The sequence below is a fragment of the Gallus gallus genome, chromosome 6, assembly GCF_016699485.2.
Source record: "Gallus gallus isolate bGalGal1 chromosome 6, bGalGal1.mat.broiler.GRCg7b, whole genome shotgun sequence".
In the NCBI taxonomy this organism is placed as follows: domain Eukaryota; kingdom Metazoa; phylum Chordata; class Aves; order Galliformes; family Phasianidae; genus Gallus; species Gallus gallus.
In genome coordinates, this window is record NC_052537.1 from 24,314,940 (window position 1) to 24,333,430 (window position 18,491).

The 18,491-nt window shown below is 41.6% G+C and overlaps 1 protein-coding gene across 14 annotated transcripts in view; it reads right to left on the reverse strand.

Annotated features, from left to right (window-relative positions):
• NT5C2 (5'-nucleotidase, cytosolic II) overlaps window positions 1–18,491 on the reverse strand; it is a 55,168-nt gene that overhangs the window by 21,453 nt on the left and 15,224 nt on the right. For 4 of the 14 annotated variants that reach the window (NM_001031234.2, XM_046942935.1, XM_046942938.1 and 1 more), the window contains 2 exon segments: window positions 5,173–5,246; window positions 16,096–16,216. In NM_001031234.2, the coding sequence (NP_001026405.2) occupies window positions 5,173–5,246; window positions 16,096–16,196 (175 nt within the window). In that variant the 5' untranslated portion in view covers window positions 16,197–16,216. 14 annotated transcript variants of the gene reach the window in all.

Below are 18,491 nucleotides of genomic sequence, written 5' to 3' on the forward strand. Positions count from 1 at the left end.
ACCTGTTAAAACTGAAACATGCAAACATGAAAATGTAGACAGCAGATGTACAAGAGTCAAAGCATCTCTCAATATCTGCTAGGACAGCTTGAAGGCCACTGTTGTCACATCTACCACTCCCCCTCCCTAGTCACCACACTTCTAAATGACACACAGAGCTGAATTACTCAGAGACCCGGGATAAAAGTAGAACTGCTGAGCTTCCAAGCCCAGAGTCCTTACACTATGATGAAACCGATGACAAACCTTTAACCTAAGCAGGAGAGCTCAGTTAGAACATTCGTATTTGAGTTAACAGTAAACATGCAGCAGTGGCATCTGAGCAGGAGAACAAATATTTCTTTGTAGCTGCTTACATTACGAGCTTTGTTAAGTGCTCAGCTCAACCTTTCATGTGTAAAACTCCCACGTTTATACTTTGCTTTTCATCTGTGTAATCCAGAAAGTCTTACACGAGGAACAAATTCGTCAGTCCCATTTCTCAGTTATGGAAACTGAAACATACAAAGCGATACAACTTGACAGAGCTACAAACACTGGATGGACTCAAGAACCAGTTCTCAACTGCCACCTTTTCTTGCAGATCTGCAGCCAATCCTACTGACTGTTTGGGTGGATCTTTTCCAGAGCCATTATGTAAAGCCAAATGTTTCCAAATAAGATGTAGGTGTGTAAAACTTCCCTCACCCCCAGATTGCACGGATGGCTTAGGCATGAACATGAGGAAGGGGCCAAACCTGTTTATGCATGTTGCATTTTGGAGCGAGTTGGGAAAGGCAGCCACAAACAATGACTAAAGCTGCCTTTCCCATGTCTTTCCCATGTGATGAGAAGGGAAATGCTGCAGCTGAAAGCATAAGCAATTTTGCAATAAAACATTCGCAGTGCACCAAACCTTGGCATTACATTGGTAACGTTTCCAGGACACGAGCTACATTCCAGATTATGTTGAATTAATCATATTTGCACACAATAAAAACAGTATTTTTCAAGCTTCATTTCCCCTTCTTTTTATTGAAACAGTTTGCAGCCGCTAGTGATGATTTTATTATAGGTTTATGGAGAACATGGAAACAGCAGTGATTTAAGTACAGGGAAGGCCTCCCAAATGAAAGCATCCTGCTTGCTGATCTTATGTCTTATCCACCTCGGAGATGGAAGATAAAATTTTCAGCATGGCTCTAACGTCTGGAGGAGGGCGGTGGTCACAGAGGAATCTTTTCAAGCACAACCCAGCTTGTCATACTTACTAACTCCCTCTCCATCTGCCCATGGGCTGGTGTGAAATTACAGCCAGTCTGAAAACCTTGCTGCTGTAGCCCCGTGCCTGTCAAGGGACATCTATCCACAACCTCATTGTGCAGCCTATCCCATGTAATACTCAGGAATGCCAGTGCATTACTCAGATCCAGTCCTAATACTTAAAAGTGTAGTTCTCCCTGAGAAAGAAGCAGCCAAACCAAATTTCCCCTAAAAGCCATTTCTCAGCTGCATTTCCAAAGGGCCACAAGAGGTGGGGACAGGTAGGCTGATATCCAACAAAGATTTTGGAGCCTCTGGTATTAGCATACCTTGCACAACAACCCAGGGAGCATTGCGAGCTTCCATACGCATAGGAGACCTCGCTCACCCCATGAGGATTAATCCTTGAGGGGACAAGGCAGAATCTAAAACTCGCAAGGGTAATTTCAATTTGCTTCTATTTTATTTTGAGATCCTAGCGGCCAAATTATTTCCAGCTGTAACCACAGTTAAATTCAGCAATTTAATATTCATAATTTCTCAGAAGAGGAGGCTAAAACCTTCAGGCTCTTTTCTTCAAGAAGACTTTACTTGCCCAACCCACCTCTATTAACAGTATTTCTCAACCCTATGCAGGGAAAGAGACAAACATAGGAAACATAAAAGTTATTAACAAGAATTTAAAGTTTAACCTAATTTTGACTAACAAACAAAATCATTGTGGCAGTGCTGTATCAGGCAGCCTTGAATCTTTTTTGTTTTCAAGTCAAATGGTCCTTTAATTTAATAAGGTTAAGAAATACTACCCTATAAAACAAATGTCTAGAATCATATCTTATTTGCAATATAACATGGTGATACTAACACTGCTGTCAGCTGGCAAGCTGACACTCTCAGTCATGCAAGTAGCAAAATGCATGATCACTGCAGCATGTGTGTAGTAGGTGTTACTACATCCATACATACTTGCAAATAGAAATAGTACATTCCTACCAAATCAGTTCATTTCAGACAGAAATCAGTGCTATTATGAGTGGGTTTGTCTGCTTAAACTCATACAAGTACAAAACCATCTCAAGCTTCTAAAGTCCAGAATGATTCTGACTTCTCTAGTATTGAACCACCATCTAAGGAGGCTTTTGTTGCCACAAGTGGCCACTGATTTGGGAGGAAAGAGAGTTACTGTGTTCTCTTTCATTGACGCATCCTCTTCACAAGATGGGCAATTCAGGGTGTTCAAAAAGAACCAATCTGCTCCTGAGCGGTCAAAATCCATGACTGGCAGCTACAGCATGAATGCCATCAGGTTATGGATGATGTGAAAACGCATGAAAGAGAACAGAGCAAAAACACAGCACAGTTTTAGGCATGTCTAATGGCTTTGACTGCTGTCAATCACTGAATAAGAAGATAATGCTTGGGATACTTTTAAGCAACTTTACAAAAGTGACTTTGCAACACCTGAAAGTGCAAAAGCAGAAAATCAGATGAGGATACTGGGGGAGCTTCCATTCTTCTTCCTTTGTCTATTCATTCAAGTCATGAATGGGCCTCCAAAATGCATCTGCTCACCATACATCATCTGGTATGCAGACACTATTTCCAAGTGTTAAACTGTGGATAAACTAGCTTTATATACATGTGTATATAAATAAATATACATATAGAAGTCTAGACAGTAAACACATCCATACGAAACAGTCTGGGGGGGATAATTTGCCCAGACAGGAAACATAACGATGTCTTATGAATGCACTACAATGTATGAATGTAATACTTGACCACTTCTTCACTATAATTCCAATTAACTAATCGTAATAATATTTTAACACTGTGTTCTTTAAAGCCCCTGCAATTAATAACTAATTTTTCTTGTGTGCCACAGTTACACACAGCAAATAATGGTCAAATAACAGTAGCCCATAGGGAGAAGAAAGGATGATGGTGACATAATAACAAGATGAACAGGTAGTTGATAGTTTCAAAGTTGACTAAAACAGAAAGGGGAACTAGCGCTCAGCAGGCATAAGGCTTTCCATCTGAAAAAGGCTTTCCAGCCTAACTATGTTCTTAGAACTCCCTGTAAAATGACCTACAGCTCTTATCTTTGCTGTACCACAGAAGGCGGCACAGGCCAGCAGCTTACCCAAGAGCAGTCCAGATTTCCTGTTTTCTGCTCAGATCCCATCTCATTTCTTTTTTTGCACCATATCCTGCCACTCAGCTCCCCCACATGCACTGACCACCTGCTGAATTGTATGGCTGTGACCTTCCAGCCTTGGAAGCCTCATGTTTCCACATCCCAAGGAACCGATTAAGGATACTTGAAACATTCGCATCTTTCCTCTCATCAAACTGAGCATCATTTTGTGGATAGCAACACATTTGCTCTGTGTTTACAGGAACATGCAACACTTGAGTAAAATGAACAGTCGGAGGAGTGAGGACAGCGCTGAAACTCTCCTTCTGTCAGTTAGCAACATGCTTCTTGCTCCACTGGGATCACCCGCGTCCTTGGAAATGCTGCCAGTTTGTCAAAGTAAGTTGTTCTTTCAGTACAGAAGTAAAACCCACAACTTCTTTTTTTTTTTAAAGCATTTGTTCTTGAACTGTTTTGCACTCCCTAAAAGCCTGGCCGTAAGGTTGTCACAGCTGGGAAATGCAAACAGGGAGCCCTCTTTGGAACTGTATCTGGAAAATCCAGCACAGATTAACTGCGATACACTTTATGATTTAAAAAGTGGCAGGAATTTTAAGCAGATTTATAAGTAAGGTGCTGAATAACCAAACCTTTTACATATAACTAGCGCCTCATTGACAACTGCTTGAAAATAAATTGCACCAAAGCAAGTGATCAAAATCTGAAGCTCAGTTACTTGCCACAGCCTCCAAAACAGCTTTTTGAGCACTGTGTCCAACCATGTCAGCACATGGAGCCTTTCCTAACCTCCACTTCTCCACTGACCCCTTGCACTGCCCATAGCATCCCTCATTCCTACTCAGTAGACACAATAACTAGGTGACCCTACTTGACACTCTGCATTAAACTATTACTAGGTGACCCTCTTACTCTACTTAATATATCTCAGTGGATCCTCAGTATTTCAAGTTGAAATATCAAGAGTGATTGAAACTTTCTATCCACAAGCTTGGAAATGGCTGTGAGAAAGAAGATAGAATTCTATGTGACAACCTTAGTTACAGCCTACCTGACATTACTAGGAAAGTGGAAGTGGGATCTTTATCATTTCCTTCCTTAAAACATGTAACATCATGCAAGTTTGATTACACAAAAAACTGTAACTTTACCCTTTCCTCCAGCAGAAGTCTCAGAGAAGCTATCTGTCAAGTATTGGAAAGACAGAGAAGTCTGGCAGAAAATTTTATGAAACTAGATGTCTTCTGCAACCTCCCAAAGACTATCTGCCACAAAGAATGGGCAATGCTTTCTAAATTAACTTGATCAGCCAACTCTGCTCCCTTCCTTGCTGCTTCTCACAAACACTTCACTGATGTGGCCAAGAGAGGAGTAGGAAAAAGGAAAACTCCCAAAGATGCAAGAACATCTGCTGACTAAAGGTGTAGTCCATCATTTGCACTGAGGATAATAAAATCACACTGTTATTCAAAACCAAGCTTTCATCAGGGACAATATCAAATGACAGTGGAATATAAGCAAGTAATTATACTTTTCAAGTTTCAATTTTCTTGAAACCATACTAAAGCTATGTGGCTCATGACCAAATACAACTTCCAGATAACAAATTAAAGAGAAACACCTGAAATGAAAGTGGAACAAACAGTGAATGACATATTTGCTAACACAGGAAACACCTGCTAACTGGAGTAGCTCAATCAATTACTGGTCTTCTCTCAACAAGAAGTAATATTCCAAACTAAGTCAGTGACAAAGAGCAAGAAGATACTCACCAGCAAGCGTATAATCCATATCAAAACCAAAGCACTTGATCTTTTCCATAGCTAAACTTCTGTTTACAAAGACCCTGTAAAGAGAGAAAAAACAAAGCCATTGGTTTGAGTATTTTCAACATAATCGTGTTTTAGAACAAATACATTCTGCCTGGTGTCGTAGGTCAAAACCAGAACATACCTGTAAACAGAGGCAAGATTCATTTTTGGCCATGAGTTCTCCTGAAGCAAAGCCATGACTTTGCAGGGTTATTCTAATTATTGGTATGCCGTCTAGAGACATACACGCATGCATGCACACACACATGGTTTTGCATGTGACCTGCAAAAATTCCTAAGAATAGAAGTGCAGAAGCTCCTGAAGCAGAATTCAGAGTTCAAGTGGAAACAGAAGATAGCAAGCAATACAGTTTGCTTGATTAAAATCAAAATTACAAAGAGGTAAGAAGGGAAGGAAAAGAAAACATTTCCTTGAATAAACTCACAGTATTCAAACCCTTCTTGGAATTCTATCTGGAAACTCAAAGCAAATACTCATTACTGCATTTATATCAATGTGATTAATAAACATTTAACAGATCTCTGAAAAACAGAGAAATAAATTTTCACCCATATTACATCTATTGTGAAAAATGTTATTTTTAACTGTCATAAAATCTGCTGCTCCTCCACAAGAAATACCAGCTTTTAATTCCATTTTTGCTGTTAAAGGCTTATTGCAATGAGAATCTAAGCTGTATACTTCCAGGCTGTTTTTGATCACAACATTTTAATACACTATATTCAATTTAAATTCGAGTAAATACCACAGTAAAGAAATAGGTCAGGGAATGCAACAAAAGCTTCTCTTGCTTCCCGCTCCAACTACTGCAGTAACTAAGCTGCTCATGATTCCTCAGAACTTTAGAGCACGCAGCAGATCTGTAATCCAGCAGGGCTTCTCCCCACCGCCTGTTATCGGAACGCTGCGGATGAGTCTGAGCAGCACAGGCAGGAGTTCGGTGCGGGATGGAAGCTGAGCTCCTCAGCATTGAGCTCAGACAGAAATCCCTCATTCCGCTTGAGCCGTGACGCCGAGGGAAGGTCTGTATGAGAGCAGCCCCGAGTCCTCCACCTGTACTTTGCCTTCAGTACGTGAAAATTTTCCAAATATTTAACATCTTTAACACCCTCAGCGGAGTAATTAGAAACCAAACTCGGCAGGAGGAGGAGTTGCACGGGGGGACCCGAGCAATGGAGACAGTAAGTGCAAAGCCAAGCACTCAGATATTCTGGAAAGCTCACGGAGAGCCCGGCTGCAGGCAGGAGGCACTCAGTGCCAGCTCACTGCTGTGCTGACCCCCAAAGCCGGTGATTTCACCGCAAACTAACACCTAACTGTCACGCTTCTATGCAAGTCACCTTACCTCATCTCTCACCGATGTGCTCCTTGTTCAGCGCGCAGCAGTCTGATTCATCTACTCGCCTGAATCATGTTACACAAGTCCTTAAAAGCTTTCCTAGTACAGATGCAGTTTTGCTTGGATCTGATTTGACTTCAGAAGATCATTACGCCTCAACCGAGCCTTAAAGTACTGTGTATCTTCTTGGACAGTGCTATAGAAAACACATCTGTGGCTAATTTAACTAGTCACTGGATATCGTTGTTGTTCCACACAAATCCACTCGGAATAGTTTCTCTGGCAATAGCATGCTTTGCCCCTAACCTTGCACACTCTCTCTGGGAGTCACAGTTTCCTGGCACATCGCCTGCCTTTGACAATGGGGCTTGTCACCGAGGGGCCACGGAGGTTAGTGATGACTATCTTTACTGATAGATTTATGGATTACCTCAACGAGACAAAATTATGGGGGGGGGACCCCACCCTCTAAACTAGTAAAGAAAAGCCTTTTGGAAATACAAGTTGGGATCATAAATCACTCAAATTCACTGTTGCGATGCAAAAATGCACTCTTGCTTTTGAGTAGGTGGAGAACATTACCCGAATCCGCAGCTTGAATCAATGTTTGTTTGCCTTAACATCTCGATAGCTCTGATTTAGCAGAGGCAACGCAAAATGTTATTCAGTACTAAAGAGTCTCATACTTTGTATAATAAAGATGATTGCGTTCTACTGATGCTGGTGCCAAGAAACACTATTTATTATTTAAATCCAGCACATGATTTCTGACCTAATCCTTGTGCAGTTTGTTTCTAAAAGAGATATTTAAGAAGGAATAACATACCTCTGGGAAACGCTAGCAACATTTTTTGTCCAACCTGCGGAGTCCCATTTTGTTCTCTCCTTTAGGCTCAGCCCCTGGAGCATAGCTCTCCGTCCAAGCAAAATGCCCAGACTGCCCGTCCCCTCAGGACACAGCAGGAATAGGAAGGAAAATTTAAAGAAGCTCGGGAGTCTGAAGGGCGACTCAGAACTGCAACATTTGGGAACGGTTTCCCAAATGAGGACAGAAAACAAGTGCTGCTGAGACAGAGCTGAATGCACTTATAAAAAGGGCAATACGACAGTGCCTGGGAAAGGCGAAAACAAGGGAGCTGTGACCCAAGAGATCGCTTCCAGTCCAGCGTGCCTATGTTTAGATGATGACGACACCAAACTGACCAAAACCATGGAAAGATCTCTAAGCCTCAGACATTTTTTCATCACTTTCTTTTGGAATATTTACAAACTGAACCCTGGGACTAAATAAAACACAGAGCACATGGTGATACCGATGATCTGGGAAAGTTTACTAGAGGCAATGAAAGGAACAACTTCTATAAGCATATTTTTTGTTCTAGAGCAGGTCTTTGGACTAAAACAAGAAATTCACTGTACCAGTCCTGACTTGGTAACAGCTGGCAAAGGCTGATCTTTCTCTGTCAACCTGTAAATATCCCCCATGACCTAGAAATTGTATGTGGCAAGGGCTGATTGTACCCTGACAGTATGTGGGACCTGGCAGACTTCAAGGCATCCACCAACTCATTTGGCAGTGTGATTGCTTCACTCAGTGCTGGAGTGAAACTGAACAAATACGTCTTAAAAAAAAAAGGCTATTGCACAACACGTTCAGGACAGGAAATGGGAACACATCAATTAATTTAAACTTGGATCCAAGAAGGCAGATTAAATGGCAAACTAAACAGTGGCAAAGCAATTGGAGCCAATCTCTCTCATCTCGTGCAGGCCTAGGCAGATGTTCCATTCCTTTGTAGGTGCTCAGGAACACAGTTCTAAATCCCAATAAAGGAAGACATCTCCTATGAATGGAACCCCTCTATGTACAAGGGGCTAAGTAGATAGAGGGGAGATTTAGGCTGCATATTAGGAAAAAGTGTTTTATGGTAAGGATTGTGAGGCACTGGCACAGGTTGCCCAGGGAGGGGGTGCCCCATCCCTGGAGACACCCAAGGTCAGGTTGGACAGGCCCTGAGCACCTGCTGGAGCTGCAGGTCTCCCTGTTCACTGCAGGGGAATGGGACTGGGTGGCATTCAAAGGTCCCTTCCAACTTAAACAATTCTATGGTTCTGCAATACTTACAGAAATTTACTCCCAGAAGCTGACTAAAATTAGCTTAACTTAATTCTGGAGGGTTTACTCAAAGTAGTAAATATCTGCACTATCCTAGAAACTAAAAATGAAAGCTGAAATCAAACCATCAGGACAGTTTCTGGGAGAAGCCAGGTGCTTGGCAGAAGCTGCAGATGCAGCCCAGCCCCATGCTTAGAGCTGATCTCAGTAATACTGCTCAGGTGTGCAAAAAATGTAATGTCACCACAGCAGCTTAGGGGCAGGATGAAGTGACAAGAGCTTATAAAGCCTGAATATTAATAAAAGGTCTGCAGAAGGAGTCAGAGTAAGATCAAAACTAATATCACCCAACCTTTTTAGGAAAGGATATTTTAACCTCAAGTCATTTTTCCAATTGCCAGAATTAGAAGTAATCATGCTTTCACTTCCCCAGGTTTTGGTCTCTGCCATTCAGAAAATAATTGTTTTAACTCAGAGCTCTGGAGTTAAAAATTAAGCTGATTTGAACATTCACCAGCACTGGACAATACGACCAGCCAAATGCAGGCACCGCGTGAGATCACCTCCTGCATCCCTGTGCTGGTGCTGTTCCCAGCTCCATATCTGTCAGCAGCCGGGCATCTCCTTTACCAGGACACCACTTTTCTCTTGCCTTCACCTGTCCTTCCCTTGTGAAAAAGCAAGCATTACATCTCTGGTTGGAGGAATATCCTTGTAACCATGTCAGAGATCTGCACCCCTGGTGTAGCGACCCTGGCCAAGCTGGGAGCAGGTGGTTGAGCCCACAGCAGATCCACAGCCTTAGAAAAAAAAAACAGACTTCAGGTGCTGTTTCTGTGCTAATTTCCCTACTAATGAGCTCTTCCTCAAAGATTAAACCCTGCAGCTTGGCCACAGCAGAAGGCGCTCGGTGATGACAGTATTTATTTTCTTTTTAAGCTCTAAGAATTCTGCTGAACAAGAGAAAAATGCGTTGTATGGCAAGGAAGAAGGAACTGCTGAGCACGCATAACAGGAGTCACAGAGCCCTGATATCCTCAACACTGCAATTCACAGTCCTTCATATTTTTACAAGTGAACTGATCAGGGTTTTGTTACTGTTCTTGTCAGTCAGTTCTGAGGTAGGAACCTAACTCCTGTCTCTTCTCAAGTAACACAGGAGAGGAGCACAGATAGAGAGGGAGAAATGTTACTATTTTGTTTGTGCAGTCTCAGAAGCACGCTGTACCCTGAGTGCAATTTGCATGTATAATATTGTGGTAATGTGACCAACAAAATAAACCAAATGCACCAGAATTACACAGCTATGGAGGAACGTTGGCAGACGGCTCCTTACTCCCGATAGGAGAGATTTCTGGAACAGAGCACTTAATAATACTTTTCAAAACATGTCCAGAAATATTTAGCAGCCAAAGAAGTTAATTGTAAGGAGGATACGTTTCACTAGAAATCAAATAAATGCAACAAAACTTGCAGCAGTGCTGAGTGGATCAGCAAATGCAATGGGAGCTGACTATGTGTGATTAACATTTATGTTTTTAGAAAAGATTGGCTGATGGTTGGGCTTAAGCCAGCCATGACATGGGACCCAGATTCCTGCTTCCTCATGGTTGAAGCACTCTGTTTTATCTTCACTTTACGGACAACTTCTGTGTTTTAATAAGCAGGAAGAGTTAAAAAGAAACGCGAGGGAACTAAATGGCTTAGCTTTTGATAGCATCCCACGTCCAAGTTCCCCAAAGCCTTTTTAAAAGGATAATAATGAAAAAATATATCATCACTGATAGGATGACCAGATGCTCTCTGTTAACAGTTAGCCCCCAGATGTGTGCTTAGAGAAGAGGTCCCAGCATATGACATACAGCTCTTGGCTGCAGGTGAGAGCAGCAGTAAGAGCTCAGATGAACCCTTCAATGACTTCGCACAATGGCACACACTGTGTGAGATACCTCCAGGAGGATACAAAGTTACACTGGATTTTCAGTTTCATTTTATCCCTTCTTCAACCAAAGAGAAACATTCAGACGCATCACCATATTTGTAATTGTATTAAGAGTGAAAGTTTGGGCCTGAGATTTATTTAGGCAGGTGAAACAGTTTCGGATAGGAAACAGAGAAAAAAGGCGTCAAAGTTTTATGGCACCTCGTAAGATTCCCAACACAATGCCCAGCAATTTCCCAAGATTAACCAACCATCCCTGCGTAATTTAAGTGCCATAAAACTGAAAAATCAGATTACAGCTGGAACATAGAAGTCTGATGAAGCTGTATCCAGAAACCTGATCATGAGCGCTCCCCTCCAAAACCCAGCAGCATTCAGAGGGAAGCAGATCGCCTCCACCACTTCTATTTCCATTGTTTGGATTTTTTTCCCAGGCAACAGCAAAGTGTCAAGGAGCTCACGTATGGATTCCATCCCGAAATAACACCCGTCTGCTCCGTGAAACTATTACAGATCACGGGACATTTTCAAAGTAATTTCTTTATTATTAATCTGGCAAGTGTTCTGCTTTCCCATAAGCTCATCCATTCTGCCGCCTTAACACCCCCTCTCCCTCCTCTCTCCAATGTCGAAAGCACTAAAGCAAAATAAATACAGAGGCACACGCTGCCTGCAGCTCTACACATGCCACTGCACAAGCCCATGGAGGCTGCACAAAGACATATGAGGACAGACCGGAGCCAGCAGTGCCTACAGAACTGCGCCATTTGAAGTCACATTGGAAATTCCACCCATCGCCTACCGGAACGTGTCTGAAGAGAAGAGGTACACAGCGTTTACAGGTTAATAATAGTGTTTTTTTTTCTCGTTTGCCACCCGATCCAACTGATCATTATAAAGGGACCATATACATAGCTAACCAAATAGACAAACAGTTTCAATCTCTTAACCTAATCTATATAACATTTCCAGCTGTTTGCAACCACCAGATCAACAAAATGAAGAAACAAAATTATCAGTGAATAACGCAGCGTTCACAAATTTGAATGTGCTGAAACATATCTTAAATACATCTTTAAATCTAGAAATGGAAACAACTGATTGGCAACCTTTTTGCTCTGTTGTCCCTGAAGTATATTCCATTGGTTTTGACACGGGATCTCAAAGTATATTAACAGTTTAAATTGCATAACTCATACTAACACCGTAGGATGCTTTAAAAGCAAACTGGAGCACGTAGCTATGAAGCAACTTAGTTGAAGGTCTGTGATCAGTCAGCAGCAGAATTAGGATTAGAAACTGTGATGCCACATCCCCTGAGCTAGCCAGTAAACAACTGTGACAAAACAAAACTACGACAACAGAAACCCCACATTCAGGATGAGAAGTCTCAAATGACTTTGGTGCAAAATGGCAAAAGCATCCCAAAGCCTACATGTTTAACATAAACAGCTATCCCGATCTTGCTGCGAAGCCAAAACCACAGAATAAAAGTAAATGCAAATACCTGTTTCCTGGATCTTGGGAACTGTCAGTAACAAGAGTGGATGGAACACCAACTTTTTCCATTATTTGCTTTAACTAGATGCGGTTTCTATTTAAACCCTACAGAGCTATGCGAGGTAATCCAGAGGGTGCCTAGAAGTGCTCACTCCAAGTTAAAAAATAGACACTAGGGCAATTTGGTGGCTCAGAGTCAACCTAGTTCTTGGTTAATTACAATCACGTTAAATGACAGTACTCCTCCAGAACAAATGACCTAGTGATTATCCTCTACCCGGAAAAGTCAACAAGCGCAGCACGAGGGAGGTGGCCTCACAGCCACACACACGAAGGAAAAACCACCTAGCAGCCACACGTTCATTTTATTTCTGAATTAAAATGTATGTTGCTAATAGTGCTGTGATGCAGTATCCTCTTACCAGTGACCTCTGCTAGAGAATGAATAACATCTAGCTTGTATATTAATTCATCTTTAGACCTCACCTCCAACAGGCGCCAACAATGTTGTATAACTAGGTTTGTGGCTTATAGCAACACTACCCAGCTTATAGTGTTAGTTAAAGTGATCAGAAGTACTCCAACAATATAAAACCACCCCTTTTCCTCCCCTATAGATTTTTTAATTGTTGATGTTGTTTATATGGCCCTTGAGCACTACAGCATAGCATGCACTTTCATATTCTCAAGCTCTACTTGCTTCCTCCATAACGCCAATCCTCTACTTTTTTAAGATGCTATACAAATTGATTCCGACACCAAGCAAAAACCCAGGGAGGAAAGCAGCTATAAATATTGATTTGGAGCATTCTTGCCTATGGTATGCAGAGGCATGATTATGATATAGTCATTACACTCTGAGTCAGTATGCACTACACCAGTTAAACCAGTCTCAAATGGGATTTCTGCCAACAGCGTTACATGCTGAGGATCCATCCATCAATATGATACAGTAAGAAGTGAAACACCTGAAAAAACAGATTCCCGGAAAGAAAAATCACAGTAAAATATGAATATTAGAATGGTAACTTCAGAGCTCATTTTTGAGAACGTTTTATAAAAGTTTAAAGCCCATGAGAGCATCTTTAAGATACATTATACTGCTTGGATTGGAAACTTTTCCCCTCACTTTTTGTTGTTTCAACATTTACAATTCAAGCATACCAAATCTGCTCTATTTCATGAGAACCAGAAAGTTAAATCAATTGGTTTAAGTATCTCCACTGATAATTACTTAAGCACGAAATAAATGAGCAGCAATCCATCTTTTTTTACATTTCACACTTCAGAAAAGCACTAGTAGCAGCAATCAGAAAATCCCAGTGAATGACTTAGAGCCCAAATGGGCCTCCAGCACGGAGGTAAGCATAGCCCCAGCCATGCTTATGTCTGAGTGTGGCACTGCTGCCAAGTCCTTCCAGCCTTCCAGATGGGGCTCATAAAATCACTGGGGCAAGCTTAAAGGTAAATATATATTTATAATAGTCTTAAATTTGTTATTTTTATTGTGTTCTTAAGTCACTTTGGATTTGCATCCTCAAGGATTTGTTTTTAGCTGCTAGGATAAGAAGAAAAAGAGACAGAAAAACAGACTCAGAGAGACTGAAATAGAAAGAAGAGAAATAATGGACTCAAAACATTCACAATTCTAAGCCATCAGTCCTTCCTAATGCTCAACGAAGTGGTACACGAAAGACAGAAATGTGAATCTCGATATCTTCTGTTTTTTAACTTTTTTTTTTTTAATCAAATTGAGAGTGCTACAGCAATAACCAACAGTCAAAGCAAACTGGGATCTTACTGAAACAGCTTCACATCCTAAAAGAGATGGCTGTGACAAGCATACATATCCTACATCTGAACAATTAACGAAATACTAAAAAAAACAAACAAAAAAACCATCAAGGAGAAATAACTTTGTTCCCACTCTGTCACTTAAAGCCTGCATTTATCTTTTAAGCAACAACACATCTGTTAGTATCAAGATCACAAAAACTACCAGAAATAGAAGTCTGACAACACTGCCTCTGGAATGAAGTTGTTTCAGATTCTTACAATACTGGATTATCAAAATAACTCCCATGAAACTGGTACACCAAAGCCATTAATAGCACAGATTTATACTACAGCCTTGGCATCGGGTTCTCTCATTCTCTCTCACGTTCCCTCCCTCTCTAGAAGAGGATAGTAATTTCAAAAAGAAAATGTGCCTCTCCTTAATGTATTTCAAATGCCATGCTTTCCATGAAAACCTGAAGAGTTAGCAACATTTCTGCTCAACAAGTTTTGACTAAGACATTTCTAGGTTCTATAACAGAATATTTAAACTATGAAAGACACTGATTTCAGACTGATCTGATCCCAGCTCCTTTGAGAAACTCTCCTTTATATGAGTGCATTCTCATTTACCGTGGGGAAATTGATTCTGGAAATACAGACTTTTTACACAAGTAAGGGTTAACATGAAGGGTACTTAAATGTGTGAGCTCTTGAGGACAAGTACTGCGTCCCTCGGATCTTGTACTACATTTAGCAACCTGTCAGCACCTAACTATAGTAAACGTTGAGCTAACATTTAGGAAATAAATAAGCAAGCCTTACTCTGATTTCATTTACATCAGTCTAAATCAGAAGTAACACAACTAAAGTCCTAGGTAAAATTATGACTCAAAGACAAACTTGTCAATGACTTCAAGGTTAAGATTTTTGCAAGGGAGCAGTATAAAATCCGTATTTCTTCACATGCTATACACAGTTACATTAGGACTTCTCATATCTTGACAAACCAGCTGACACAAAGAGATGCAAATAACGTCAACATTTAAGACGTATACCCAAACATCCTTCAATGGAAATTGTAAAGCTTCAGAAAGGCATCACAGGATCCACTACTCAGTCTTTTACATTGCAACTTGCACAATCTGGCCTATCATATCATGTTAAGGCATTTTTCTCTAATTAGATTCCATTTGGAGATTCAAAGATATCTAACATTTCTTAAGCATTTCCTCAGAAATACCACCATGTATGAATCACAAACACAACATGGCATTTAAGCGTGAGGTTGGGAAATTTGACATCTTTTTCTATTTCTGTATCAGATTTCCATCTCCCCAGCTCCTGTTGAACATACTCTGATTATCATACTGCAGGACTTCTCAAATTAAACAAGCTAAAATTTGAAGGTACACCTCCCACAGTCAGAGTACTGACAATTACTAGATACTGTTGTTTTTAATGCTGTAACAGTCCAGACATCTGATGAGGATACAGACTGCATCCATCTTATGCTCGAGGCCTTGGACCTTGGGAGCTGTGGGCCGAATTCTTGGCTCAACCAAACATCCAATGTAATCTTGTGAAAACAATCTATTCTCTGTACTTTGATTCCTGGGTGATAAATGAGAGCAACAACATTTATTTTATTCCGTAATCTTGTTTATTTAGATTGTAATTTTTTTTTTTTTTAAACAACAAAGACAGTTTTAGGCACCTACCATAGAAAAGGAGGCCAGGAGGCCAATATGTGGAGATACAATTCTCAAACACTCAATTGCTGCCCTATTTAATTCTTCATTACTTTTATTTGTGCATTCCAGTGTCTAGGCTTATGCTCTCTCACTTTGTATTGCAATAATTACTACAACATTTCCGTCACCTAGTATTTCTTGACTTCAAAGCTTCTACCCCAAAACTTAACCTGGAATTAATTTTTTAGTTACATTCAAAAAGCACACCTTCACTTGCTCTGTCACATGTATCCCAACTCTACTGTTTGTACATTCCTGCAGGCAAATACTGTGCTATATCCTAAAACATCTTCTACTAACACTTCTGGATGGGAGGTGGGAATGACCTTGCAGTTTGTAACAGCTTGTAGGAAACAACAAGAAAGGTGAGGATTATGTTTAGTTTATTTCCCTCTCTCTCAGCACTTGAGCTGTGGATTTTCAGGGAGGACTTACCGGTGATAGGCTTCCCGGCGGTACTTTTTCAGAGCATGCCCATCCATGTTTGCAGGGAGATCTGCTGCATTCTGGAGTCGGTCACTCCATGAGGTTGTCATCTTTAAATGCTTCTTTATTTCTGAAAGAGCCAGAAGAGAAAATCTTTCTTAAATTCAAGATCTGTTTCACCAACAAGTTGTCTGTTTCCTGGCGCTAAGAGATGCAATGCTACCCAGGAAGTCTTGCGAAGTACCCAGTGGTACTTTGCCTTCCTGAGATGTCAGATGAGATAAGAAGCCAAGACAAAAATAGGGAGGGCTCTTCCATATGGCTGGAACTTTTAAGATATTCCTACCCACTGTGGTGAAAATGCATTTAGAAAGAAAAGACGTTGTCTTCATTGCTGAAAAGTCACTTTTTTCTTTTCCCTTTTTAAATCTTAGAGTTACAAATATGTACAAACTATAAATGTTGGAAAAGTTACCCTTCACACATGAGATAAATCAGGCAAAGTAAACCCTACACACTCCAGCAGGACCAACCTTGCCACATTTACCACAGTAAAAACACAGAGCCTTTTCTCGGGCTTTGTTTCTCATTTGACTTCTGGGCAAAGACAGTATTTCAGACTGATGCCAACTTAGCAGAAGAAAATGAAGGGAAGTATAAAGATTATCTTTTGTCCTCTGCAGGTCAGCCCCATTAGGGCAAAGCAAGAACCCACTCAAAACTATACTGCTACCCATGCTGATACTGACAAACACCCACAACCCTTCACAAGAAGTGGTTGTCAAAACTTCTTGTTGTTTTCTGCAGGTTGTCAAAACCTGCAGAAAGCTTCAGGAAGGCCGTGCAGTGAGGCAAGAGAGGTGCACTCCCCCCTGTGTTATTCGCACACTGGTGGGAGATGTGTCCCACAGGGACATCAAATGAGGCACAACAAAACTGCAGCTCTGTGTAATCATGCAGCTGCCAGGCCGCAGGGCTTGCTTGTTTGCTCTTCCTTAAAAGAAACACAACCACCCACAAGCTAGATGGGTAATGACACCGTAACCATCTCTAGACACGTTTAAAAGAAGTCTGCCCTTGTTCTCCAGAAGGAAAACATGATTTTGGCAAAGCAGAGAGCACAGCGTGCTTCCACGTAATGACTGGAAGTCACTGCGCTTTTGGCGGTCATGGGTGTGCTCGCTCTCCTAGAGGCAATCTGTATCATTTTTTAGTTTTAATTTTGATTAAAGACCAACAGCTGTGATCATCACAGCATCTGTTAGTGCATTCGCCTACTATTTGTTGGTCATAAAAAATCAAACAGGAGGCAAATAGCTTGGCTGAAAAGAATACGTTCCTCCCTCCCCCAGCATTCCCTGCCTGTCTCTCAGTTACTATAAGCAACGTTTACAAACGCATCTGATGCCACATCCTAAAGGTCACCAAATTTAGGCCCTGGCAGGCAGCCACAGGGATGCATTCCTGCACTTAGAGCTGCCTGCCACCAATTCCCCACAGCACCCCCAGGGAGGAGGTCAGTGCAGCCGGAGGGACACAGGCACGTCAGCCAACCACAGCTTCCACAACAGGGCATACAGGGAAACACAGCTTCTAAAATAGCCCCAGCTCAGGCCACTAAGGGCTTATGAGCAATTACCAGCAATTTAAGTAGCGCCCAAAGGCAGTAAGGGAATGAACAGCCTGTGAGCATCAACCTGTTTCTCTTCAAAGCGGGGCACTGTGCCCGCAGCACTGCCTGCCAGGGGCTTTCTGCAGCAGCCCTGCTGGAGGAGAGGGTTTAGGGAGCGCAAGGCCCACACACAACGACAGGCCTCGGGATCTTGCAGGACCCCAAGACTGAAAGCTACAGAAGGCTTATGTCTTCAGAAGGTGGAATATAGACTACCCCATAAGCATTTTGAGATGGTTTATATTACCACCACTGTGGTCTTACCTGGAAGTATCGTAAAGCTACTATCCTTGAGCTATGGATTCAGATCTAAAAGATACATGTTCAAGGCCTCTAAAAGGAATGTCAAATAGCTCCACAAAACTGTTGCATGGTTCGTTGTGAGATCTTGGTCTGCCAGCTGAATGCAAACTGCCCACCAAGATGTGAAGACTTACATCCATGACCAAAATCAGAGCGTTTCCATTATGCTAGCCGCTTCCCATTTCATCTGCTTCCCATCACTATCACACCACATTAAACAGAGATGCTGACACAGATGCTAGGACAGGACTGTACTCAATGGCCATCCATGCCAGACATCTGATAGTTCCCCAACAGCATCTTTAAGATGCTAAAGCCCAGATGTTAGATGACCATTAGCAGGTTACCTTTGTCAGTGTCCTTTCTAAAATGAGGAGTCGGTGAAGCAGTCTGAGCTCCCGTGTGAAGCCCTCTTCTATGCAGGGGAGAT